Genomic DNA, 27,291 nt, shown 5'->3' with positions numbered 1-27,291 from the left:
ATTATCTACCAAAGTTGTTTTCTTTGTACTTAACGGACTTAGATTATTTAAATACAATATTGATGGTATTTACTATTAAATGAAACTCACTTTTGTTCCTTCTTTGTTTAGGATTGAAGTTTATAGTTTATTATTAATAACAATAATTATTTTCATACATTTATCAACGTTGAATACTTTGATAGTTATTATAATTAAACTGTTCATTGGTATTTACAAAGTTTTAACAAAGAATGATATAGAAAATTCTGGAAACCGGTTGACCCGTGTGACTTTGCTTCCCTTATTTTTATGAGCTTGTCATACTCAAAATTGTTACGTTTTTTGTTAAAATTTTAAATCTTAGAATCAAAAATAATTAATGAATAAACGTTTTTCAATTATTTACTTAGAATTATGTTAAAAAAAAAAGTATATTTAGGTGAAAATCGATGTAGGTGATCGAAGTAAGAAATTAAATGAGTTCTGATTCATATCAGAGCATTAATACATGAAATATCAAAAAAAAATATTGAAAACGGTGTTTTTTTAATTTTTTTGTCGATATTATTTAAACTCAAGAATGAGTTCCATTATATTACATGGCGGTCAAAAAAGGCTATAAGGTTGAATCTACAAAAGAATGAGCTTTTCTCCCCGCTACAAATATAAATGCACTGCGCATGTGTAGTAACTATCGCGCTCCATAAATAAATAGCTCTGCGCAGTAGGAAATAGTCCCCGATTCTTACAGTTTTAAATAATGATGGTTTATCTGTATTAAAGAACAAGTAACCCTAACTCCAACAGTGAGAAGAGAAAAAACCAGCCAGTGAAGCTCCCGGCTCCATGGTGGAACCCAGATTGTATAGAAGCAGTCCTTCAAAGGAAAAAAGCCTACTCTAAATTTAGAGCAGAAGGTACTTACGATAATTACTTACTAATGAAATGACAAGAAGCTCTAAAAAGGAGAACACTGAGAAAAGCTAAAAAAGAAGGCCGGAATACCTTCTGTGAATCAATAAACAGAAACACTGCTTCAAACGTCATCTGGAACCAAATAAAGGCTTTTAAAAATAAAAAATTAAATTCCAGCCCAGCTCTAGCTCCGCAAGACGACAAAGACTCCGTACTGAAAAACCAATTTATAGAATCCTACTGCTTTAATAGCTCACGCGACTTTCTAGCTCCCAATATTCTAAGCACCATCGACACCAACCGACCACTCAATCCTCATGATCCAAATGAAAAAGGCCCATTAACCTCAGCTTCCCAGGACCATACACCAAGCTTTAATACGCAGGCTACAAACTCCTTCTATCAAAACCTGGACCTCAATTACATGAAAGATCCCTTCTCACTCAAAGAAATTGAGGATGTCATTAAAAACTCAAAATCCATTTCTAGCCCAGGATTAGACCAAATCACCTCCTCTATTTTAAAAAAATTACCAACTACATATATAAAGCACCTTCTATACTGTTATAACCAATTCTTCAAAACCGGAAACTACCCTTTAAGCTGGAGCAAAATATTAGTCTATCTTTTACCAAAACCAGCAGTAGGTGAGTACAGGCCAATATCGCTTGCCTCATGTGTGCTCAAAATCTTCGAAAAAATGGTAATGAATAGGATAAACTGGTGGGCAGAGACCCATGTCATTCTCCCAAATGAACAGTATGGTTTCAGAAAATCTAGAAGTTGTTGGGACAACTTAGCAATCATGGCATCAGAAATACACGCCTCAAGAATCAACAACAAATTTTTAGTTACAGCACTGCTAGACATTGAAGGGGCCTTTGATCATCTAGTCCCAGAAATCTTAATTCAGGACTTAAGAAAGACAAATCTAATGGAGGAGTACGTCACCTTCTTCAACTTTCTACTCACAACAAGACTGTGACAGGGTAAATTAATAAACATGAATAATTAAATTAAGTTGAATTTGAATTTCGTTCCCGCCAATGACCGGCCAACGACCTCGTAAGTTACGAGTAGTATTGTGACTAGTCACCGGGTGTCGCATGGATCACTAAGGCCCGTCCGTCCGTCATTTCCTTAGTCTAAGAAAGTGGGAATAGGTTTCCGGAGTAGTGAACGGGAGTGAAACGATATAATGGACTGCGGAACGAAAAACGAGAAGAGTTGTCCAGACAGCGAGAACACCGGACGCAAATTGAATATCATCAAGGTAAATATATATGTCCGTTCACGCTTCACGTGGAACGAGGCGATTGATTAATTTATATTTAACTGTTCAATTAATTATTAGGCCTTTAGACCGATAATTATAATAATCAATAACTTAACTAAATATTAATGCGTACTGTTCCTTGACAGATTTCAATAAAATAACCTCACGAGTAAGCGAGAAAGAGTACCAGGAAACATACCGGCGGAAAATTGAGGAGTGAACGAGACACCAGAGACGTTGTCGAAGTTTTCTCAAGGTAAATTTTATAATTAATTAAGGCCTCTGATTTAATTATTAGAGGGCCGAATTAATTATAAATAAAGTACTTAACATCTTTCTGCTAGTTTCGTGAAATCAGATTGGTGTCTGAAGGCCCGTCGGCTAGTTTAACCACGCTTCTCGTATTTTCCGTAAAATCTTTGCCGTGTACTCGTCGTTCTGTCGTAACTCTAAATTTATTCTATTCGAGGCCTCTCGGCTGGAATAAAATAAATTTTTCCGCGTAAATTATTCCATAAATAAATTCAATTAAATTCAATAATTTAATAAAAGTATTCAGGCCTGTCGGCCGCTCTAGACAAAAGTTGTCCGCGTGGTAACAATCGTAAATTCAGGCCTCGTGACGCCAATTCACCGGCCGAATATTCTAGTCAATTTTAGCCGTAATTCTAGTCGTAAAATAATAATTGTAAAATAATGTTAAAATAATTCCAATTAAAATTATAAAATCGGAAACCAGAATTTGAAGACGCTAGAAAATTTACGATAAAATTGTGTCGAGTACGAAGTTGCGAACGGATTATTTTGTCAGTAAATTAAGTTGAGTAAGAATAATTATCAGAAATTTTGAGTAAATTAAGTATATAAAATTTGGAAGCAAATGTTAATGGAAAATTTGTCAGTGAAAAATTAATTAATTAAAAATTAAATTAACACCAAATTTAATTAATTAATGAATATAAATGAATTAAATAAATCGTTGAAAAGAAATAAGAATTAATTAATTGTGAAAATATTATACTGGAAATTTTATTAGTAAAATTTTTGTATTGGGAAATCGAGTTATTAATTGAGTATCAGAAAGTGATGTCATGGAATTAAATAAAGTAAAGTAGAGTCAGTATATTTTAAGTAAAGGAAAACTGTGTCTGTGATTTAGGTCCGGTGGACATGTTAAGTTTATTTTAAATAATTTTACATCCAGGGGATGATTTTAAATTAATATTAAGGTTTACCGTCCAGGGGACGAGTTATTAATTAATAAGGTTTACCGCCCAGGGGACGAGGTATATTTTAACGTGGGTGTGTGGGTGTGGAAAACGTCCAGGGGACGAAATTAGTTTGCCATAAGAAACCATCCAGGGGACGAGGAAAAATTAGTTTGTCATAGGGAAATTAGTTTGTCATAAGAAAATTAGTTTGTCATAAGTATATTAGTTTGCCATAAGAAATAATTATTGTCACAAGGTTAATGAAATAAAGCAAGGTGCTTAAAATAATAAAAATTTGAATTAACATTAATTCAGCCTACTCTACGATTCCTCTTCTCACTCACAAAATATTACAAACGACCCTGAATAATAAATTAATTTAATTTAATTAAAATAAAATCATACAACATCCGGTTCTGGAAGCCCGAGTCCATCTTCCAGTGGCGCCCTAATATTCGACTATAATACTAGGTGCGACCAGACTTGGCAAGATTAGTCTCTCTGTCATAAGACAACTCCACTTCGTATCCAACGGCAGTCTAACGGCTCTAAGAAGAGTCGATTTAGGAACCGGGCAAAGCCTTATCTCAAGTACCTTCCTTTTCAACTTTTATATATCCAAACTCCTCTCTCATATTCTACCATCTTGCAGGAGCAGAAAATTTGCGGATGACATCACCATTGAATACGAGGACGATAACATTTTAACAGCCTTTGACTCACTACAAGCCACAATAGACAGCGTCCATAATTTTCAAAGCAAGAGAAACCTTAAACTATTGAAAGAAAAAACGAAAATTATAATTTTCACTGTGACAGGGTAATTTTAATGAACATAATTAAATAAATAAATCTGAATTTGAATTTCGTTCCCGCCATAACCGGCCGATGACCTCGTAAGTTACGAGTAGTGTTGCGACTAGTCACCGGGTGTCGCATAGATCACTAAGGCCCGTCCGTTCGTCATTTCCTTTAGTTTAAGAAAGTGGGAATAGGTTTCCGGAGAAGTGGACGGGAGTGAAAAGATATAATGGACTGCGGAACAAAAGGAAGTCAAGAGTTGTCCAGACGACGAGAACCAACGGACGCAAACTTAGCATCATCAAGGTAAATATATACGTCCGTTCACGCTTCACGTGGAACGAGGCGATAATTAATTTATATTTAACTGTTCAAATAATTATTAGGCCTTTAGGCCAATAATTATAATAATCGATAACTTAGCAAAATATTAATGCGTATTGTTCCTTGACAGATTACCAATTGAAATTTCTGGGTGACGAGAGAGAGAGTGCAGACCAGCGGAGAGAAACATAAAGGAGGCGACGAGACCACTTGATACCTTCTCATCAGGACTGTTTGAGTTTCCTCGAGGTAAAAATTATAATTAATTCAGGCCTCTAACTTAAATAGTTGAGGGCCGAATTAATGATAATTAATTTACTTAATATCTTTCTGCTGGTTTCGCGATATTAGATTGATATTTCAAGGCCCGTCGGCTAGTGTAATCACGCGTCTCGGAGTCCCGAAATTTACGTAAAATCTTTGCCGTGTACTCGTCGTTCTGCTGTAACTCGAAATTTATTTCATTCGAGGCCTCTCGGCTGGAATAAAATAAATTTTTCCGCGTAAATTATTCAATAATTAAATTCAATAATTTTAATAAATGTATTCAGGCCTGTCGGCCGCTCTAGACAAAAATTTCCCGCGTTATAAAATCGTAATTTCAGGCCTTGCGACACCAATTCGCCGGCCGAATGTTCTAGTCAATTTTAACGTAATTCTAGTCGTAAAATTAGTCATAAAATAATTATAAAATAATGTTAAAATAATTCTAATTAAAATTATAAAATCAAAAATAAGACGCTAGAAAAATTACGATAAAATTGTGTCGAGTAAAACATAAGAATGGATTATTTTGTCAGTAAATTAAGTTGAGTAAGAATAATTATCAGAAAATTTCGAGTAAATTAAATATATATATTGGAAGCAATTATTAAAGGAAAATTTGTCAGTGAAAATTAATTAATTAATAATTAAATTAAAACCAAAATTAATTAATTAATAAATATAATTGAATTAAATAAGACAGTGAAAATTAATAAATGAATTAAATGAATCAGTGAGAATTAAGTAGTTGTGAAATGTTTATACTGGAAATTTTATTAGTGCAATTTTATATTAAAATATCAAGTTTAATAATTGAGTAAAAGAAAGTGGTGTCATTGAGTACGAATTAAATAAAATAAAGTAGAGTTCAAAGTCGAGTCAGTAAATTTAGTAAAGGAAAACTGTGTCTGTGATTTAGGTCCGGTGGACATGTTAAGTTATTTTAAACAATTATACATCCAGGGGATGTTTTTAAAATAATATTAAGGTTTACCGTCCAGGGGACGAGGTATATTTTAACGTGGGTGTGTGGGTGTGGAAACCGTCCAGGGGACGAGATTTAGTTTGTCATAAGTTACCGTCCAGGGGACGAGAAAATATTAGTTTGTCATAAGTTACCGTCCAGGGGACGAGAAAATATTAGTTTGTCATAAGAAACCGTCCAGGGGACGAGATTTAGTTTGTCATAAGAAACCGTCCAGGGGACGAGATTTAGTTTGTCATAAGGAACCGTCCAGGGGACGAGAAAATTTAGTTTGTCATAAGTTACCGTCCAGGGGACGAGAAAATATTAGTTTGTCATAAGGAAATTTAGTTTGTCATAAGGAAAATATTAGTTTGTCATAAGTAATGTCCAGGGGACTCAGTAGTTTGCCATAAGAATATTAGTTTGCCATAAGTAATAGTTATTGTCACAAGGTCAATGAAATAAAGCAAGGTGCTTAAAATAAAATAATTTGGATTAACATTATTTCAGCCTATTCTATAGTTCCTCTTCTCACTCACAAAATATTACAAACGATCCTGAATAAATAATTAGTCTCAATTAATTAAAATAAAATCCTACAACATCCGGTTCTGGAAGGCCGAGTCCATCTTCCAGTGGCGCCCTAATATTCGACTATAATACTAGGTGCGACCAGACTTGGCAAGATTAGTCTCTCTGTCATATCACCCATAAGAAAATTAACACTGATCACGCTCTTTACATCACAATTGGCAACCATAAAATAAGACCAACAAGCTCTGTTACTCTCCTAGGGATTAAATTAGACCCTAAGCTAAGCTTCAGGATACACTACGAATATCTAACCTGTAGAGCCAAAAAATTAACTAATATCATAAAATCCCTTAGGGGTACCTGGTGGGGAGCAGATCCCATGACTCTGCTTAACATCTATAAATCCCTTATTCGAAGCCAAATAGAATACGGATGTCACATACTTAACACCTCCTGTCATAGTAGACTAGGAAAACTTAACAAAATACAGAACAAAGCACTGAGACTATCAATTGGCGCTAGAATATCTACTTCCATTAACTCTCTTACAGCAGAGACAGGTGTTACACCATTAAAACTAAGACTAGACGAACTATCAAACCGCTATGCTCTGAAGTCTCTCTCATTGATCTCATCTGCAGTAACAAAAACCCTAGACCACCTTGTAAATTCCATCAGTAGAAGGAAAAGATCTCCAAACATCGACAGCTCATTTCTTTTACTCAAAAACTATAGAAAATTTAAAAACTACGAATTATTAATCTATTCACATCGTCTGCCTATCCCCTACCAATTCTCCTTTAAAATAAGACTCTTCTCCTCAGAGATCGATCTAGTCTCAGGAAGAGACTTCCAGAATTTGACACCACCCAATACTAATGCACTATTCAAAAAGTTTCTAGAACTCAACTTCAAAGATTCTACTCATTTTTACACCGACGGCTCTAAGACCATTGAAGATCAAAATGTAGGAATCGGTATTTACAGCCCACAGCTCAGCCTCGAGTACTCGATGTCTATACCAAGCCAGGCTTCCATCTTTACTGCTGAATGTTCGGCTATTATTAAGGCCATTGAGCACATTATAAACAATAAATTAACTAAAGCAGTAATCTTTACTGACTCCTTGAGTGACCTGCAAGCAATAAAAAATCTAAACATGGACAACCCTAAAAACTACTTGACACAACTCGCTACACAAAAACTAATGACGGCCTCAGAATGCAACTCAAGTATCATGCTAATATGGATTTCCAGCCATGTAGGCATTCAAGGTAATGAAATTGCTGACAACTTGGCAAAAATCGGTACTACTGCAAATAGATTCTATAATATCAAACTACCATATACAGACTTAATATCAATATCCTCTTCCCAAATCCAGGCTTCTACAGACAAGCTACTCAAGTACAACAGCAGAAATAAGGGCCAACAATACTTCAGATATTACTACAAGGGCTTCGCCAAGCCATGGTTTCGCAAGTTAAACCTACCCAGACCAGTGATAACAACATTCTGCCGCATGAGCCTAAATCACTACAGCTTGAACCATAGCACATTTAGGAAAAATCTTAGTGATTTACCAGCCTGTAACTGTGGATACCCAGCACAAGATCTTAACCACATCTTCTGGCACTGTCCACTCTACGACAAACATCGACCAACGTTTCTAAAAATCCCGAAAAAACTAAAATTTAATCCTCCGATGGACATCAGCAACATTTTGAACAAGCCAACAGCTCAACACGCATATATTTTGTACAACTTCATCAACAGATCTGGACTAAACATTTAAAAAACTCCCGCGAAACAAGCAAAATCTACTAACGGCTAAATGAACTACACAGTTCAAGCCAATAAACAAACTACTACTACTGTATTGAAGAAGGCGCGTTGATCTATTTATTTATTTGGCGCGATAATTACAAATCAAATTCATAAATTTTAAAACTAACACCAAAAATTTGGTTTTCCAAGATTGGAATGGCAGTTAGTAGAAATATAGTCACAGATCACTTCAGCGATGGTCTTAAAAAAAAGTGAAGATTATGGTTTTAGAAATAAATAGAATTCAATTAAAATAATAATACATTATAAAAAAAATAAAGACCTTATTCTTATCAGTAAGCAAACATTAAGTTATTTTAAATGTATTAAAAATTTACTGTGGGAAAATTATGATTATTATTTTGTTTTATCTTAAGAGATACATTAACAAAAACCAATAAGATTTTATTAAAATACTGCTGTATAAGATATCACTATGTATAATTTATATGTTTGGCTCTTGATCGCTAATCAGCTGCTGAACTTTTTTCCATTAAAATTTTAAATATAATTATAAATTTTTTATTTGTAGGATAACATATTTTCTAAGAGCTTATTACTGATACCAATCCATTTGGGGAATCATTGGTGTTTGTGTTCTGTAAATGTACTGGAAACAACTATTAAATATTTTGATAGTTTAGGGAAAAAAAATCATGAGTGCTTAAATGTAGGTATTGTACTATATGTACATGTGTAACAAAATGTTATAAATATTTTGAATTATTTGGAGCGTGAATATGAAAACAAAGAAAAACGACCTTTCCACAAAATGATGTGGAAAAAAATACACACCACGGTACTTTCTTTATGTTAAAAATCTATTGAAATTGATGTGACTTGCTTATTAACTTATTTATAATTTATAACAGGATATTCCCCTCCAAAATAATTTAAATGATTGTGGAGTATTCATATGTACATACGGAGAATGCTTGTCAAGAAATTCAAGGTTAAATTTTTCGCCGAAAGATATGGTTTTCATAAGGCTCAGAACATTGACTGATATCTTAACAGGTCAATTGAGTTATTCGGATGAATTCGCGGTTAATAATCCCCCTGTAAGTTATTATTAATAAATTTTAGATTATTTACAGAAAACATGTTTTGTATTCTTTCTTTTTATAGGATATGAAGGCAACTAAAGTAATGGCAGATAGCGAGATTATTAAACATGATAAGAAGAAAGGCTTAATGACTGAGATACTTGGAGTACGTGTTTACCAATCGGCTAGTTTCCATCAAGGAACAAAAACTGTTTTTAAACACCCCAGGGAAAACTCACAATGCTCGGCTATTTCGACGTATGCCATCTTAAGTTTGTCTTCTATAATTAAAGATGTAACATCTGAAGTCTTGGATAATATTTTAATTGAAGACGATAAATATTATCTTCAATGCCTTTCTGATCTGAGACAGACATCTCACAATTATTTAGATTTCAGTGAGCTGCTAAGAAACATCAAAATTAAGGGCAAAGATGTTAGATTTAAAATCGATGGCATCGATATCGCAGAAACTTGTGGTTTTCTTTTTATTGGAAACTCCAAAACGGTATCAATCAAAACTTTTAAAACTCCGAAACCTAAATTTTTCATGTTTAATTCACATAGTGTGGACTTACTTCAATGCGACAATGCTTTTTCCTTGACAAAATTATTATTGCAGGATAATATTATTACAATTCCCGCTCGTGGTACACTATCCACTAAGTACGATTCGGAAATTAAAAAAAAATGTTTTATTTTTGCACATTTTGTTCAAATATAAAAATTTATAAAATAAATAATTTGTAGTACATATTATTAACTGATTTATTTTATTTTTTTTATTCGATCATCATTTGCTTATGTTTAATTTTATAAGTTTAGGTATTGTTCTTTTTATAAAATTTAATTAATTCCCTTCCTAGTTTTGAATTTCTTAATAATATTAACTTCAGGTAGCGCTATTTTATATTTCTATAATCACCATTAGCTATACGATATACATCACAGAAAATCTGTCTATACTTCACGCTACTCGCATAAGGATATTTTTCATATTACAGTGCATGCGTCAGTACGGAGTGGGAAAACCTTAATAGTAAGGAGAAAAGCCCATTCTTTTATGGATTCAACTGTATTTGTATCATCATTGATTATGTATAATTATTTTAATATTTTACTTCTTTGATAAAAAAGTTAGTAGACATCTGACAATTGTTTAGTTTTGTCAAAAAAATTTATATTAATACTAAAGAAACATCTTTTGAAATATTGCATTGATAGTTTCCGTAAATTTCCACTTTAAAAATTTTCTATAAACTATTATTAGAACAATTTATTTGTTTCAAAAATTTGCAGATGCCTGTTAAATTTATTATAATTTTTTTTCTTATCGATTTTCACAGCTTATGGATTGTTCTTTCATTATCGGTTTTCAATGTTTATCAAGCAGCATACTACAAATACAATTTGATCGATGTGAGGAAGTAAAAATACTGTAGCTTTTGAAAAAATCTTAAAATCTTTGATTCTTTGATTCACTCTTTCAATGTGAACTCTCACCGAATTAATGTTATATGTTCCTTCTATTTCCTCTAGTGTACATTGTGTGCCATGGCTAAATGGAGACATAATAAAAATTGCATTTTTTTTTTCCACTGCCGTTTTTATCTGGGGGAAATCTTTGTCTGCTAGAACACCACCAGGTTCTATAAAATCGACTAATCCACGATCGTTCGTAATGAATCTATCACTAGAGCGACCATCATAGCACAGATAAAAAGCTTAGAACTTCATTTGGAGTACACCTAACCGAAAATTTAACTGTTTGATGATGTTTATATTCAGAGTATATTAAAACTCTTTGTTTCACTTCTGGTGACAATTCTGTTTACTTCAGTGCAGTCAATTATTAATCGTGTTTCAAGATAATGTATTTTAAAAGCTTCCGGTAAAGTTGCTTGTATAGTAGCTTTTGATGGCTAAAATATAAATTTTTTTGGTAAATGTTTTCAAGAGGGATCCATACGTATTTTAATAAGCAAAAATCCAAAATTAGACCAATGGCTTCTAGTCCAATTTCAACCACAAGCATTTATCGGCAGATTCAAATTTAATTTGCTTACTTAGATGTTTAATAAGTGTAAATCAGCTATAAGTGTATACCAAAGGTATACAAATGCCCTTATTTTGGATTTTTCTTTGAAATTTTTCAGTTCCGTGCTGCGCTACAATAAATGACATAATTTTCTTATTATTCTATGTCCTGACTTTTAAGTCAAACACCAAAACTTAAGATATATGCCTGTTTGCCGTATTGTGTGTAGTTTCGTCCGCAGCACGTTAACGGACTCATCAGTAAGGCTATGTTAACGTACTCTTGCCTTAGACTACATCTCTTACTAGTACACACAGGCGTAATAACGGTGTTGTGGGCAATATTCATACAAAAATTCTTTCCGTGTAGCAAAAGAAGGCGGATACCGTTCAAACTACTTGTAACAAAATGTTAGGTAAGCTTTTGTACACCTTAAGAATATTGAAATTACACAGAGTTTTAAAAATTTTTTAAATCTTAGTTAGACCTTTCTATCACCACCGTCCTTCTTACGGTATTATATAAAATTACTTTATGTATTAGATAATATTTATTTTTGAAAATTTGAATGATTTTATGTTATTTTTATCAATTTTGCACACTTTAGTTACAAGGTCCGGATAGATATCTAGTATTAGAAACATAAACACATACAGGAAATTTAATCCGCAGTATAGCAGAACACAGAAAAAAATTAATTATAGATATTTGATGTGCAAAAACTTGGAACTTTGGAAAATGTGGTGGAACTGATCCCACACAAATACCATTTTTTAAATAAAATATTGAGTTGCTGTAAATTACTTACAAATATTTTTTGCGCTGGAGTTCGATGGATATTAAATAATACCCCTAGTGCGGTGAATGTAACGCCAGTTTTTAATTTTATCAAGGTAAAATTAATAATTTACATCTCTCATCAACTTTTGATGATTTAGAATCTAGAAGAATATTTAAAAAAAATGGAAAATTTGACGCCGGCTAAACTGCTTAAAGATTGATCATCTTGAACCTTGACTGATTAGATCACATCCCATATCTTTGATAGGCTTTCGTAAAGTCGGAAAATTTACTTGACACATTTTTTCCGATGTCTTTTTAATTGGTAAATTTACTTGCACTTCTGCAGTACTAACACCATCGGAAGTATGAATATTACAAAAAAAATACGTATGCTTATCTAAAATACTTTCACTAATTAGTTTCTCAGTTTGACAGATTACACTACGACTTGCTGCTTGGAGAACAATATTAGAAACATGACAAGTTTCTATATTCTGTGGTTCAATTTCGGAAGAATTTTGATCCTCGTCAGCTGCTATTACAGTTTTATTACTAGTGTCTAAACCATTATTATTATTCTTATTATTTGGGATTGTATTATTAATTATATTAGTCCTTGATTTCCGTTGCTGTAACCGTTCAAACCGTTGAACTAACTGAATATTGTTTTTTGTATTTTTTTTTCCAGGAAAAATTGTCGGTATGTAAGATGGATGCAGTGGATGTTCTGATTTTTGATTGTTGATAAAATGAGCACTACAAATCCTTGTATTTTTATTTGGTTCCCAATCCTTCTGATGCTTTCTGAAATGTAATAAAAAAAAAAATTGAAAATTCATTTTATACCAATGTTTACTTTTTGTCTCTTCATAATAGTTCATTATTTAAACTTACTATATAAGATTGAAGTCAGCAAGTTCTTAAAGTTTTTTTTATTTTATTTAAGAGGAGGGAGGGGGGGGGGTAAAGGTTAGCATTTTTAAAAAATTGGATTTTTTTTCGGTTTTCTTATAGTTAAACATTTCAAGAATATTGTCCTAAAATTTCAAGTCAATCAGAGCAACCCTTGCGTTACCCTCCCCAAGGTTAAAAAAAATAAATTTTTTTTTATCGAATTTTTAAGAAGGGCCTTCTTGCCTCAGGGATATTTTTCACCCCCTCCTCAACTAAGTTAAAAAAAAGCAACATTTTTTTTTTTTTTCACTTTTTTCTTCTAAAACTATAAACTATGGAGGGTAGAGGTACCTCTACCCTCCATACTATAAACGCATTTTCCACAAAACTACTTTTTCATAGTCTGTGAGCCCTGCTATTTAGAAACTACATTACCGATTAATTTCAAACTTGGTACACAATTTCTAGATATAAAATACCTCCTCCAATCCCAGGCGGCACAAAAAAAAGTTGTTAACTTTGTGTTAACAATTAGTTACACTATAACAAATTGTTGCCTTAAATTTAACAAAAAGTCAACAATTTTTTTTTTGTGCCGCCTGGGCAACGTTAAGTTTGCAAATTTTTGTTTACATGAAGAGGATTTTCTACCTAATTAATGGCGCAATTTTTCGTAAAAAATAACAGTTTTTACCTTAAATGACCACAAAAAATTGAAAAAATCAGAGATCTTTGGGAAGAGGAATTAATGATACTTTGACTAAATTTCAATGATTTTTTATTTCGAATAATTTCCAGCTAAAATAAGTGCTCACCTCAAATCGTCTATTTCAAAAGACGTTCTTGGAAAAGCTCCGTCACCGGCTCATTTATTGATATTTTCGCATGAAAAAATTACTTAAAGTTGTTGAATTTATACTTAATAATGTTCAAAAGGTTTCAATAAATTTGCTCAATCCATACGTCTAATAAAAATTCGTAAAAAAAAAAAAAGCATTTTTTGTTTTAATTAAAGTTTTCTCGATAATAATTTATCATTTGGAGAGAGCGCCATCTGGGCAAGCAAAGCGTGCAAACGTATTGTTAATCGGCGTGGTTTTTTTCGGTACAATTCTGAGGTATTTCGGAATTATAAATTTCAAAAATATAGAATCATTTGCAAAAAGCTGGGGGAAAAAGTCATCATTGTAAGAAGCACGAGGGAGATTAAGGAGGGCAAAGAAAACTATATCTTGACCTTGGACAAAGTAGAGTCAAAACTAAAGCTAATGAAAAAAAAGTCTTTGTTAAAGGAAACAGGCATCTGGGTGGATGATGACCACACGGAACAACAGGCAAGGGTACTCCAATGGCTAGAAGAAGAGGTTCAAAGACTGAGGAAAGAGGGCAAGAGGGCCAGTAGAAATTACATGAAGATGCTGGTGGAAGGAGTATGGTGGTACTGGGACGAGTTACTAGGGCGGCTAATGAAAATGGCGGAACTTCTCAAAAGACAAAGACAGAGAGACGAGGTAAGAGGGGAGTAGGGAGTTCGGAGAACCGGAGCAAATGAGGAAAAACAAGGGTAATAGCAAAAGGACAAGCAAAAAAAAAAATAAACAGTAATAAAGATGAAGACAAAGCTAGAAATAAAAGCGAAAAAGAGTGGCAGATCATAATTTGGAATGTTGCAGGTCTAAAGAAGGTAGAGGAAATGAGAGAATGGATTAAAAGAAGGGAAGTGGTGGTTCTGCAGGAAACGTGGGTCACAAAAGACAAAGAAGAAAGGGCGAGAAGGTGGTTGAGTGACAAATACACATGGCATTTTAAAAGCGCCACCAAAGATAAGAAAGTAAAGAAAGGCAGGGCGTGGTGGGCAGGTGATGGGCATAAAAAAAGAATGGGCTAAGGAGTGGGAAGTAAAAGAATGGGAGTTCGGGATGAAAGCAGAACTAAAAAAAGAAGGCAGAGGCCTGACATTGATAACAGTATACAACAACGTAGGCATGAAAAAGTTGGAGGGACCACTAAGAAAGATCCTGGAAGATGGCATATATAAAGGAGAAGATACTGTGATAGTCGGGGATATGAACGCAAGAACTGGAGAAGAACCTGGATTAGAAGATGATGAAGTGGGACAAGTCGGGCTACAAAAGAGGGAGTCTCAGGATAAAGTGATAAACTGGGAAGGAAGAAGGTTGCTAAGAGTATGTGAAGAGCTGGGGCTGAGCATATTGAATGGAAGAGTGGAGGGGGATCGTAAAGGGGCAATAACTTTTGTGGGAGGAGGCGCAGAGGATAGCAGTACGGTGATTGACCTGGTCATGAGAATGGGAGAGAAAAAAGTGTATGAGATATCCATGCTGGAAGTTGTCGCCAGGACTGACTCGGACCACCTCCCGATTGTCTTAACACTAAAGGAGGAAGAAGGGGGCGAGGCAAGGGCGGATGAACCAGAAAAAGAGCCTGTAAAGATGGAAGCGGGTGGAGTGGAAGGTGAGAGCTACAAGCTTAGGTGGAAGGCAGAGAAAACGGAGGAATATCAGGTGGTATGGAGGAAAGAGTGGAATGAGAGGGTGAGAGGAGGGGATAAGAGAAGATGGGATGAACTGGTCGAGACCACGAAAATTGCAGCAAGAGTGTGTGAAATGGAGTACAGAAGTGGCAAAGAAAGAAAAAAAGGGAAACCGTGGATCAATGGTGAGTGCAGAGAACTGAGAAAGAAAGTTTTCAAAAAACTCAAGAAGCATTTAAAAGAGAAGAGCGTGACAAGTAAAAAGGAGTTGATAGAAAGCAGAAAAGAATATAAGAGTCGGTGCAGGGAAAGAGCAGAAGAATGGGTGAAGGAAAAAAGATTCAAAATAAACAAAAGCCGCAGTATGGCGGAATGGTGGGACGTAGTGAATGCATTCAGAGGTAAGGCAGGGGTGCAAGTAAGTAAAGAAATAGGGGAAGAGCAGTGGATAGGGCATTTTCAGAAGACGCTGGGTGGGGAGGAGGAGGAAGATGGGCTAACAAGTAACAGCGAAGCCCTGAATCTGGAGCAGGGGTTAGCTTTAAACAAGACGGGGGAGGATGACAAAGATGAAGCGATCCTGGGGGAGGAAGAAGACCCTATGGAGAAGGTCATTACAGGGGCAGAGTTACATGCGGCACTAAAAAGAATGAAAAACAGGAAAGCTCCGGGTCAAGACGGGATAGGGGCAGAGTTTTACAAAGCACTACCGGAGGAAGGGAAAGAGGTGATGCTGGAGGCATTAAATGAATGTTGGAGGGCAGGAGAGATACCAGAGGGGTAGAAAGAGGCGTACATAGCGCCAATATTTAAGGCAGGAGATCCAGATAAACCGGAAAACCACAGAGGGATATCATTACTGGATGTCGGGTATAAAATCATGGCAAACATAATGACGGCGAGGCTGGAAAAGTGGAGTGAGGAAAACGGAGTCATACAGGAAAGCCAGGTAGGGTTCAGAAGAGGCAGAGGAACGAGGGACCAGGTCTTTGTACTGAACGCATTAATTAACAACGGGATCAAAAGAAGGAAGGGGGATGTGCTGTGTTTTGTGGACTTTGAGACGGCGTTCGATAGCGTTCCCAGAAAAAATTTATGCAAAAAGTTAAGAAAGGCAGGGGTCAGGGGTAGAATGCTGAGAATGATAAAAGCTATCTACAAAAAAACGTACAACAGAGTAAGAGTGAGAGGAAAGACAACAAGGCAGTTTGGTTCAGGAAAAGGAGTGAGGCAGGGGTGTCCACTCAGCCCCCTGCTGTTCAACATTTATATAGACGATTTGGATGACGAATACATGAGGAGAAAACTGGGTGGAGCAACGATGGGAAAAATAAATATGTATGTAGGGAAGTACGCAGATGACGTGGCGGTGGTGGCAGAGGACGAGGCATCCATGAAGAAAATGATAAGTGTTGCTGGAGTATGCGAGAAAAAACGGTATGAAAATAAACATGAAGAAAACAAAAATCATGAGGATAGGAAGAAGAAGCAGAAATGAAAAAAGAGCAGCAAGAAAGTGGATTTTTGATGGAGCGGAGATCGAGGAAGTTAAAGAATTTAAGTATCTAGGATGCTGGATGACGAGTGCGAGTAACTGGATCAAACACAAAAGGTCTCTAGTTGGGAAAGAGCAGGCGCTGAATGCAACATGGGGACCGATAAGAAGGGCCGGGAGGGACAAGCTAAAGGACAGAATATACCTGTACAACACAATGGTGAAGTCAGGGGCTCTTTATGAGGTGGAAAGATGGGGGTGGAAAGGCAGCAGAGAAATAGCAGCAGTGTATAATAGGTATTGCAAAGCAGCGATGGGGCTGACAAAAAATACGCCCGAGTACATTTGGAGAAAGGAAGCAGGAGTGAACAGTCTGGGTTTCACTATCAGGCTAAGAGCGTGCAGGTACCTGAGAGACATCTTGAAGAAGAAGGAGGACAGATGGGTGAAGTTATGCCTAAGAGAAGAGTGCAGAGGAATTTTGAATAAAGAACCATCGCCATGGAGTAAGGAGCTACTGAAAGGTCTGACAGAAATGAGGTGTGAGGACATGATAGAAAAAATATGGAAGAAGGCAGCAATAGAAGAGATTGAAAAGAGATTGGATGAAGGCTTGGAATACTACAAGGCACCTATAGAAAAAAGCGAGGATGTAAAAATAATGAACTCGACATATAATAGCAGATACAAATTCCTGAAAACATGTCTGGGGAAGGAACCATACTGGAGGGACAGAAAAATACAGTCTTGGATAAAGGAAACGTAGTGCAGACTAAGGTGTGGCAACATAGGAAGGGCAGGAAAAAAAGGTTACCAAGACTGGATGTGCAGAGTATGTGGAAATGAAGAGGAGAATCTTGAACACATATTTAAATACAGAGAAACTATGATGAAAGTTAAAGGAGAGGTGAAAAAGTTAATTGAAGAATGGAGAGGTAACAAAGTGGAGGTGGACTTCGAATATATGTTGACATAGACGCTTAGGGGCGAGCCAATTTATGAGATCTGCTCGTACATTAAAAAATTTGAGCAGTTAGTCAACAGTGAGGATGGTGGCATAACTGAGGGTTAAGAATTGGAGGTGAAGAACAGCAGTGGTAAAAGAGACGCAGGAGTGTCCGTAGGCAGCTGGGAAACGAGTGCAGTATAAAAAAAAAAAAAAAAAAAAAAAAAAGTAAATAATGTAGTACAGAAAGGGAAACACCTCTTTTAAAATGCAGATAATATATGGAAAAAATGTAAAGAATTATAATTGTAACTGTACATTGTAATAAAATTTTATTATTATTATTATCATTTGGAGAAAAAAAATTTTAAACTTTTCTGATATCTGCCATTACATTGATTATTCAAAAAATGATAATTAATACAATTTTTTAATTAAGCGCTACTTACACATGATTTTTAACAGCGTTTACCCATTTTTGACGTTTGAAGGTTATCCACGCGGTGTTCAGTGAACTTTCGGGGAAACGATAAAATTTCACCTGTGTATTATTTTTATACGGCATATTCGAACAGCCGCGAATACAACACGTTACTTTTGACGAAGACATCTCGAAAATTTATTGTATTTAGAAAAAAAAAAAAAATAAATAATTAAAGACACTGATAATGCTAAACTAATACTGTTTACCATCACCTTGATTGTAATTTTTCTCGGCAGATGACATAATGGTCAACCTTCTCAATCCCTATTTTCCCAAGTTTACTAGAATAGTTACTATTCTAGATTCTAGTTACCTTGTATTTTCTAACTCAAATACAAAATAAAAAGGACCGAAAAGGACATTTCTAAAGCTAACTTGCAGAATACCCGATTGTTCCATTTCTATTTTTTTTTTTTTTTACATACCCATCATGGAGTTTTGTTTTATCTATAAATTTACATTGTTTAAAAAACGTTGTATCATTATTAGATTGAGTTATATCAAAATAAAGCTGTCAAAGGTGACTTTGGAAAGTTTTGAGTCATTAATTTGTGGATTATTCATCTTAATTAAATTATATTTTTATTTACAATAGATTTCTTTGAGTTTTTTATCTTATCATAAATTTTACTTTGTCATCGTGGCATCATAATTTAAAATTATTTAATCCTCCGTCCGTCGCGCGGTCTCACTACCCTTCATTGGTCGCATCGCACAAACGAGCTGGTGTGATTAAAACCACACAAGCTTCTCTAACTAGACAGTTGAAATTTTTTTTATAACTTTTTTTACTAAAATACTAATTTTGTATTAAATAAAAATTTTAAAGAAAGAAATGAATTAAATAAACTGGAAATGAGTCACTGGTGACAACTGGCAGCTCTGCGCAGAAAATCCGAACAATTTTAACGCCTGTGTTTATTCGGGTCAGCAGCAAATCGCGGCGATTTTCAAGTTTTCCAACAAGAAAAATAAATTTTTTTTTTTTAATATTTAAAATATCAAAAAAATATTCAAAAAACTCAGAAATTTATTTTCTTTTTCAATAATCTTTTAATAAAAGTTGTGATGCTGCGCTCATAGCGCGACGTAAGAAAGGTTAAGGGGGAAAAGGGGCCTGAGATACAAAAAAAAAAAGAGCATATTTATGTGATTTTTTTTTTCAGAGTACCCTCTTGAATAAAATTCTTAAAATTTGTGACAATATTAAACATCATTCCAAGAATACTCTACTAAATTTTCATAAAAAAATATTGAAAAATAAGCCAGTGGTAGTGGGGAGAGACGAGTCACCTCAAAAAAAAGTCTCCATGCCGTAGGCAGAATAACTCATGACTGCTTCATCTGAAATCAAAAAATCAATAAGATTTTTTTAGTACATAAATTTATCTTAGATTTGAACGAAGGATTTTTTTTTCAATTACTTATTTTTTAATTAAACAAAAAGAGCAATTTTTGGCAAAAATCAGAGTTTTTTTTATTGCACCTTTACCAAAAATTAAAAAATGAATATTTTGTTCATTCTTTTATTCAAATCCAAGGTAAACTTATGTACTAAAGAAATCTTTTTGGTTTTTTGATTCCAGATAAAGCAGTCATGAGTTATTCTGCCTACAACATGGAGACTTTTTTTTTAAGTAACTCGGTTCTCCCCACTACCACTGGCTCATTTTTCAATATTTTTTTATGAAAATTTAGTAGAATATTATACGAAGATAGTCTGAAAAAAAAATCACGAAAACAAGGTTTTTTTTTGTATCTCAGACACACAAGGTAGTGTCAAAAATCAGTTGTAAGAAACAAAACGAAAATTTTGTTAATAAATATCAAAAAAACATTTATTCATTTTTTTTTAATGTTTTACAAATGGCAAGAATAAATTTCATTAAAAAAATTTCTAATCTCAGTGATATATTGAATATGTTTATATTTGAGCGAAAATAATTGCACATATTAAATGCGCATGAAAAATTTTTTCACAGTTAATATTTCCTTATTTATAAATTTTAGTTTGTATTATTCAGTTCATTATCGTTATAGTTATTATATTATCATTAATGTAATGAAGTATATAAATATGAACATTATTAATCATTTATTTACACATTTGGCCTTGTTTTTCCTTTTTTTAAATTTTATAATCATATAAAAAATTATTACATATACACACTTTATTTATACATTATTTACGTTAATTGTATAAAAATGGCTTATAAGTGACTAATCAACTTTATTTAGTTAAAAAAAATGCCCAACTTTTAATCCATTATCTTACTTAGTATACTCACTTTACTTTGTTCGACTTACAAAAAATATAAGAATTAATTAAATTTAAAAAATTTAAAAGATACATACAAAGAATTCGAAATATATTAATTATATCAGTCTTGTTTTATTTTACGCGATCGGTGGATCATCATCATCGTCTTCATCTCTTGTTACCAAAACATTACCATATATATTTTGTCGGCATGGTAATAATCGATATCGTCTTGCACAGCAAAATCCTACTCCACCAAAAATTAATAAAAATGTCGGTATTAATAATCCAATGGCAACCGAACTACCTAAAATAATAAAATACATTTTTAATATAACTATTAATATCATTTTTATACAAATCAACGTTACTTTTAATGATCCTGGTTAGCAGACAATTAACAATTTTCGGATTTTTTTTAACAATTTTATTAAAAAGAAAAAACTAAAAATATGCACCTGCAAAAAAATTAAAAACCTATAAGTGCAATTTTCTGAAATACATTTTTTTTTAATTTATTGTTTTAAAAAAAATCCAAAATTTATCAGACGTCGACTAATTTTAATGTCATTACTTTAGTGTATAATAGTATTTCGTGTAAGAAAAATGCGTTTCACAAATGTTTATGTCAGTGAACTTCCAAATTCGATATAATTTTGAACTTTGAATTTATATGGTGACCGCAAATTTTTGAAACTGAAATTCCCTAACTTTTCCAGGTACTAGTCTAATAATAAATAAATCCTCTGACCTTATGTAGTAATATTAAATCCTTGATAATATTTATTTAATTCAAAATAAAATAGTTTAAGGAGGTTCGGCCGAAACTAGTGAGTCAAAATAGTGTTTGAATGTTTTGTTTGCTAAATTCTCCCAATAGTTATAAAAATTCATTATTTTAATTTATAATAACATAACGAATTCATAAATTAATATTTGACTTATTTAATTAAAGAAAGTAATGAAATGACTTGGTTATTTTTGACTCATATGATCTAATAAAAAGATGGGCAACAGCGCGTTCAAACTTCTTACACATCGATATTCAAATTAAAGCGGGAAAAATTTATTTATAATCTCGTCTCTCTTTCTAATGTATATCTATGTTTGTTTTTTCTCTCAACTGCTTCCGCGACGTTGTCAAACCCTCAATAGTATGTATCTCTGTCGATAGACGAGATTAAATAATAAAGTTTAACTTCAATTATTTAAATAATTATAACGGTAACACTATATTGTTAAAATATTATCATATTCTAAAAATATTCAAGTTTATGGCATTTAGTTTTTTATTTCTCAAACTTTGAACATTAATAATGAAAAAAATCGAATAAGTCATGTCGGGAGCTTGTCAGCCATAAAAGCCTGTGTATAAGAACTTTAAAAACGTCATTTTTAAATCTTTTTTTCTAAAAACTAGGCGGTGGGTCATATTCAAATTTTGAGAATACATAGATAAAGTACTTCTTTACATGTATACTAAGTTTAAAATCTTAAAGTTGGAAAATCCTTTTTACATTAGATTTGGTCGAACCTCCCTCAAGTCAGTTCAATAAATAATCAATCGTTTTCATAAAATGAAACTTTATTTTATTATTTGTCAATGTTTTTTAAAACAAATTTTTTCAAAACTGCAATGGAGCAATATTTGCCTTATAAAATTTCCTCATAGATTTAATAATTGACACTTCATTTTTTCAATTGTTTACTTAATTTTTTTTAATGTCTTCAAAAGTTACAAAAATTTTTATGTAATTTTAGGAGTTTATTTAACTCTGGGAAATGGAGTTTTCGTAAGAAATACAAAAGATCAAACATAAAAACATTCAAATTTAATAGTTTTCGTGGACTTGTTAAGTTGTTTCAGAGCCTCATTCAGCGTCATATTTTGAATTTTTATTTACTAATTCATATTAAATCCGAATATTTATTGCGACGAAAAAAAAAAAAAATGGAGAACTAGAAAAAAAACACACGACTTGATTTTTAGAGGGCTCATTTCTTACTGTTTGATATAATATTAAATAAATTTAAAAATAATAGAATATTTTCATGAGTGAAGTTGCTTGATAAAAAAATTCGATTTTTTTTAATTATAAATACTAAAGATAGAATGATGATTATCATACCTGATGATTTATTAGATTGTTGATCTGTTGGATCAATAGACGCAGCAGCAGTTGTTGACATTTTCAAACATTCACCATCGGATTCCACAAAATCATGTGCACAGTAACAGTGGAATGTTTGATTTATGTTACCAACACATTCTTGATTTTTTCCACAATCAACGGGTAACTTATTAGCATCACATTTTTTTCCTAATTTTGTAATATTATCTAGAAAAAAAAATTTTAATAAATAAATGAATCTAAAATATTAAATTATCTATTTCAAAATTATTATTATAATAAAATTCTAAATTTTTTTATGATGCTGAAGTTAGCAGACAGTTAACAATTTTTGGATGTTTTTTCATAATTTAATTAAAAAACTAAAAATATACACATGTAGAAAATTAAGAAAACTATAGGTGCAATTTTTTGAAATGTTTCTTTTTTTAAATTTATCGATTTTAAAAAAATCCAAAAATTTTTAGACGACGTGTAATTTCATGATCCTTAACTTAGCAGACAATTAAAAATGTTTGAATTTTTTTTAACTATTGAATTAAGTAAAAAAAAAAATGCACATGTAGAAAATTTTAAAAACTATAGGTGCAATTTTCTGAAATGTTTTAATTTTTAAATTTGTTGTTTTTAAAAAAATCCAAAAATTATAAGACGTCGGCTAACTTTAGTATCATATTTTTATTTCAAAAGTTCTTCCATTAGAATATCAAAAATTTTTTTTTAATACTAATTTACCTAAAAAAAAATATTTGTTAAAAAATTTAAACAGATTTTTAAAAATATTCTTATAAATAATTCAATTTTTATAATTGCGTTTAATTTAGATAATACAGATTATTTGAAATAAATTAATAGTCTTGTATCATAACTTGTATGAATCATCAGTTATTCAAAGTTACTTTGAACTGATAAGTCAAAGTAATAGTCATAATAATACGCAACCAAACTCAGAATATCACAATATATATCTATGTGTGTAGATATATATATATGTATGTATTCACTTCAGCAGTTTAATAATAAGCATGTGGACTCAACGCTAAACCTATTGGTATACTACAAGTTCAAAAGGTTAAATAAATATTTACCAAGTATTTCTCATTTTTTTTTTTTTTTTTATCAACAAATTCTTTTTATTAGTTTTGCTTTTCAGAAAATGTTTTTTTTAATTGTAACCATTGGATTTATCTAATTATAATTGAAGATGAAATTTTCTAATTAAAATATACAGAAGTTTTGTTTTTTATAAAATAACATAAACTCCGATAAAATCTAATTTTTTTAATATAAACTGTAGAAAAGCTGTTAGATGATTAAAATAAAATAGTAAAAATACATGAATAAAAAAAAAATGATGATAATTAAATGAAATTATAGTTATCGGTGTAAGCAATGAGAAACGGAAGTGGATGATTGGACGATTGAGCCTGTGTTAGCTTGTATATTAAAAGGCCTTGGATATTGTTAGATTGTATGGCTGAGTTTGAGGGGATGTTAGATGATAGTAATGTCGGTATATAATATAAATAGGGGTCGAGACTCAGTAGAGTGAATAAACGGACAAAGCAATTTTATATTTACAACGACAGCCAATGACGAATCACGTTGTTACGATTGACGCGTTAATGCTGCTCACGATTTCAATTGCTTTTACTTGTCTATTACTTATTTTCTTTTATTTACAATCGCTCTTATTTTCGTCTCATTACTTTTTTTCCTTTTACTAATTTTACTTTTATTAGCCTCCGACTATAAAATTTTTTTTAAATTAAATATATATCGAATTTTTTTCATCGATAGCTCAATTATAAAATTAATTTTTTAAATCATACTAAAAAAAAATATTTATCATTTATGTTTACAAAAATTTTGATACTCTAACATACTTAAATTAATTTTTTCTTTATATTTTTTAAAATGTATGAAATAATTATGAATACGAATGTAGCAGATATGTGACAATTTATAAATTTTAAATAAATAAAAAAAATGAAATTTAAAAAAATTCGCGTACTGGTTTTCAATTATCTAAGTACGTATTTTTAAATTTTTATTTTACGCACATTTTTTTTTTTATTTATTCGAAAATTCAAAAAATTGCCAATAGTCTGCTACATTCACTTATAAATATTTTTAATGAGCATGAATGTAGATGATTCTAAAGTTAGCAGAACAGTTAACAATTTTTGAATTTTTTTTTTTAACAAATCAATTACAAACAAAAAAAAAAAATGAAAAATATGCACATATAGAAAATAAAAAAAACTACAAGTGCAATTTTTAAAAATACTTTTTTTTATAATTTATCATTTTAAATCAACTCCAAACATTATTAAACATCGGCTAACTTCAATATCATTGAATGTAGTAGACATTAGACAAATTTAAAATTGTTAATAAATCGAGTAAATAATTAAGAAAATAAAATTTGAAAAAACGCGCTATTAAATCAAAAATTTTGAAATTAATAAGCGCATTTTTTATAAATATTACTTTTTCAATTATTTACCCTATTTAATTATAATTTTAAATTTGTGTGATGTCTGCTACACTCACCCTCGTATAATTCTATTAAAACATTGAATTTACTTACAAAAAAAAGTTTACAAAATAATTAATTTGAAAAACATGAATAATTTAAAATAAAAATTTACTTACGAGCATTAACTCCAAATGTAAGGGCAAGAATAACAAACCAAAATAATTTTAACATTTTTTGTTTTTATAATTAGAAAAGTTTTTTATTTTTTTTTTTTAAATTATCTAAGTTAATTTTTTAAAAAAATATCACATAACTTTCAAGCATATTATTGATAATAATAATAAATTTTTAAGGCATTTGACGTGATATTTTGTTGATTTTTATTAAATTCAGTCAAAATTATTGTTTTTTGAGGTTAATGTAAACTATATTTTTCCAATGTGATGATAAAAATGTTTATATAAAAGTATATATTCGATAAAAAATATACGCTTAATATAAATTTATATATTTTTGTTTATGTACTTGTCAAGTAATTTCGTTTTTTTTTTTTTTTAGGCAGACAAGTTGATGAATATATAACTAAGTTATTATTTATAAATATTATAATTTATAGAACATAAAATGGTTGAAACACTCGCGTTTTCTCTCGTATGTGATATATATCGAGGAGCATTGACGACTCGCAACAACTTTTGACAGATAAATGCTACCGACGAGTAACGCAAGCGCGTTTAATCTTTAATCATTTATTATTTAACTCATTTGACGAACTGATTTTGATAATAGAATATATCAACTGCATATAGATATATAGTTATAAAATTTATTTTCTTTAATTACTGAAGTGGTAGAACTGGAAATTATCTAGGGACTTTTTGGTGGATATGGTCGTAAAAAAACGGAAATTATTTTTAAAATTTTTGAAAAAATGAACTTTTTATTTATAAGATACTAGCTGTCCCTCACCCGCTTCGCTGGGCTGAAATTTATGTTTAGTTATTAATAAACTATTCTTGAAAAATTTTATATTTGTTATTCATTTTCTTTTTAAATATACGTTTTTTTAAAATTTAATTACAATTTTAAAGTCGAACCAAATTATAATTAATTTACATAACTACATTACTAAACTAAAAAGTTATGACAATGCTTCTTTATACACTAAATTACGGGTCATACCATCTTCTGGTGCATAAATAAATAAGCTGGAAGACTCATAATCTCTAAAAATTATTAAAAACAATTATTAGAATATATTTACGAATATATGGGGTTTAGGAAATTAAATAATATTAGTTACGTGATTATCGTGAAATTTTAGTGAATGTATCCGACTCAACCGAAAATTCATAACAGTTGAACTCCTAATAAGTATACTCCTTCAGAAAGCGTAAATACAAAATACTCAACGCCATTATTAAATTTTAACTCATACGTATTCACCATAAATTCTTTGAAACTATTTAGAATAATAATTTTTTTAACTTTTATTGTACCATTAGTTTTCAAACTAATAAAAATTACATACTCATATAATTGATTAGCCCTGATGTACCGATGACATATAGTAATGATAACTCGCAAATGCATTATTGTAAATAATTCTTGACAACACTCGATTTACCAAATGTCAAATCGATAAATAAACATAACCAACAGAGTTAAAAAATTTATTTTAAACAAATGACAATCGAATAGAATAATTTTATTTACAATAAAAATTCATTATTTCTAATAAGTCAAAAAAATATAAGTTCCGGATAAGTAAGCACGAACACATCATATACTAAAACCTTCTCCGAAATACGCTGCATCTTATGATATAAGTATTATTTCGATCGGTTCAGTAGTTTTCGCAGTATAACCGAACAAAAAAATCTGTCTATCGGTTGACCCTGTGGGCCAGCCCTAAAACTTCCCGCTGTTTTCGAGCTTCCTGAAACGGGGTGAAACCAATAACTTCCCGAATTTTTGAAAATTGATAATTTTCTTAGCGGGAAGTTAAAGATCGACTCTCCTTTTATTAGTATAGATTTGTAAGATAACAAAACTATATCAGCTGAATGTTAAATAGTGGAATAGTTATTATTTTATTTTGTTTTTTGAATAATGTACTATTGCCGGCATGAATTT

The 27,291-nt window shown here is 31.6% G+C and overlaps 3 protein-coding genes across 6 annotated transcripts; 1 reads left to right on the top strand and 2 right to left on the bottom strand.

Moving 5' to 3' along the window:
- Window positions 1-4,414: 4,414 nt before the first annotated feature.
- LOC103575066 (sentrin-specific protease 1-like) lies at window positions 4,415-9,202 on the top strand. The gene is made up of 4 exons (XM_053743250.1): window positions 4,415-4,491; window positions 4,704-4,758; window positions 8,634-8,780; window positions 8,974-9,202. Exons 1-4 carry the CDS (start codon window positions 4,415-4,417, stop codon window positions 9,175-9,177), a joined length of 483 nt encoding a protein of 160 aa, XP_053599225.1. The 3' UTR covers window positions 9,178-9,202.
- A 719-nt stretch (window positions 9,203-9,921) lies between these two features.
- LOC103575067 (uncharacterized) lies at window positions 9,922-18,471 on the bottom strand. Of its 4 annotated transcripts, none has more exons than XR_008404557.1 (3): window positions 18,247-18,471; window positions 11,994-12,772; window positions 9,922-11,315 (listed from the first exon to the last, which is right to left on the bottom strand). XR_008404557.1 is itself a non-coding variant. In XM_014444054.2 (2 exons), exons 1-2 carry the CDS (start codon window positions 18,405-18,407, stop codon window positions 12,187-12,189), a joined length of 747 nt encoding a protein of 248 aa, XP_014299540.1. In that variant the 5' UTR covers window positions 18,408-18,471; the 3' UTR covers window positions 9,922-12,186. The 4 variants fall into 4 exon arrangements, 1 of the variants encoding a protein (XP_014299540.1); XR_001345347.2 differs by having other exon boundaries at window positions 9,922-11,069; XR_001345348.1 differs by lacking the exon at window positions 9,922-11,315 and adding an exon at window positions 11,800-11,813.
- A 1,747-nt stretch (window positions 18,472-20,218) lies between these two features.
- LOC103575064 (uncharacterized) lies at window positions 20,219-25,934 on the bottom strand. Its single transcript, XM_008554684.2, has 3 exons — window positions 25,332-25,934; window positions 22,671-22,880; window positions 20,219-20,848 (listed from the first exon to the last, which is right to left on the bottom strand). The coding sequence occupies exons 1-3, from the start codon at window positions 25,384-25,386 to the stop codon at window positions 20,679-20,681; spliced, it is 435 nt and encodes a 144-aa protein (XP_008552906.1). The 5' UTR covers window positions 25,387-25,934; the 3' UTR covers window positions 20,219-20,678.
- Between the last annotated feature and the right edge of the window lie 1,357 nt (window positions 25,935-27,291).

The sequence above is a fragment of the Microplitis demolitor genome, chromosome 2 (genome assembly GCF_026212275.2).
Source record: "Microplitis demolitor isolate Queensland-Clemson2020A chromosome 2, iyMicDemo2.1a, whole genome shotgun sequence".
Taxonomy (NCBI): domain Eukaryota; kingdom Metazoa; phylum Arthropoda; class Insecta; order Hymenoptera; family Braconidae; genus Microplitis; species Microplitis demolitor.
Note: the sequence above shows the minus strand (reverse complement) of the source record. Positions and strands in the feature narration are given on the sequence as shown.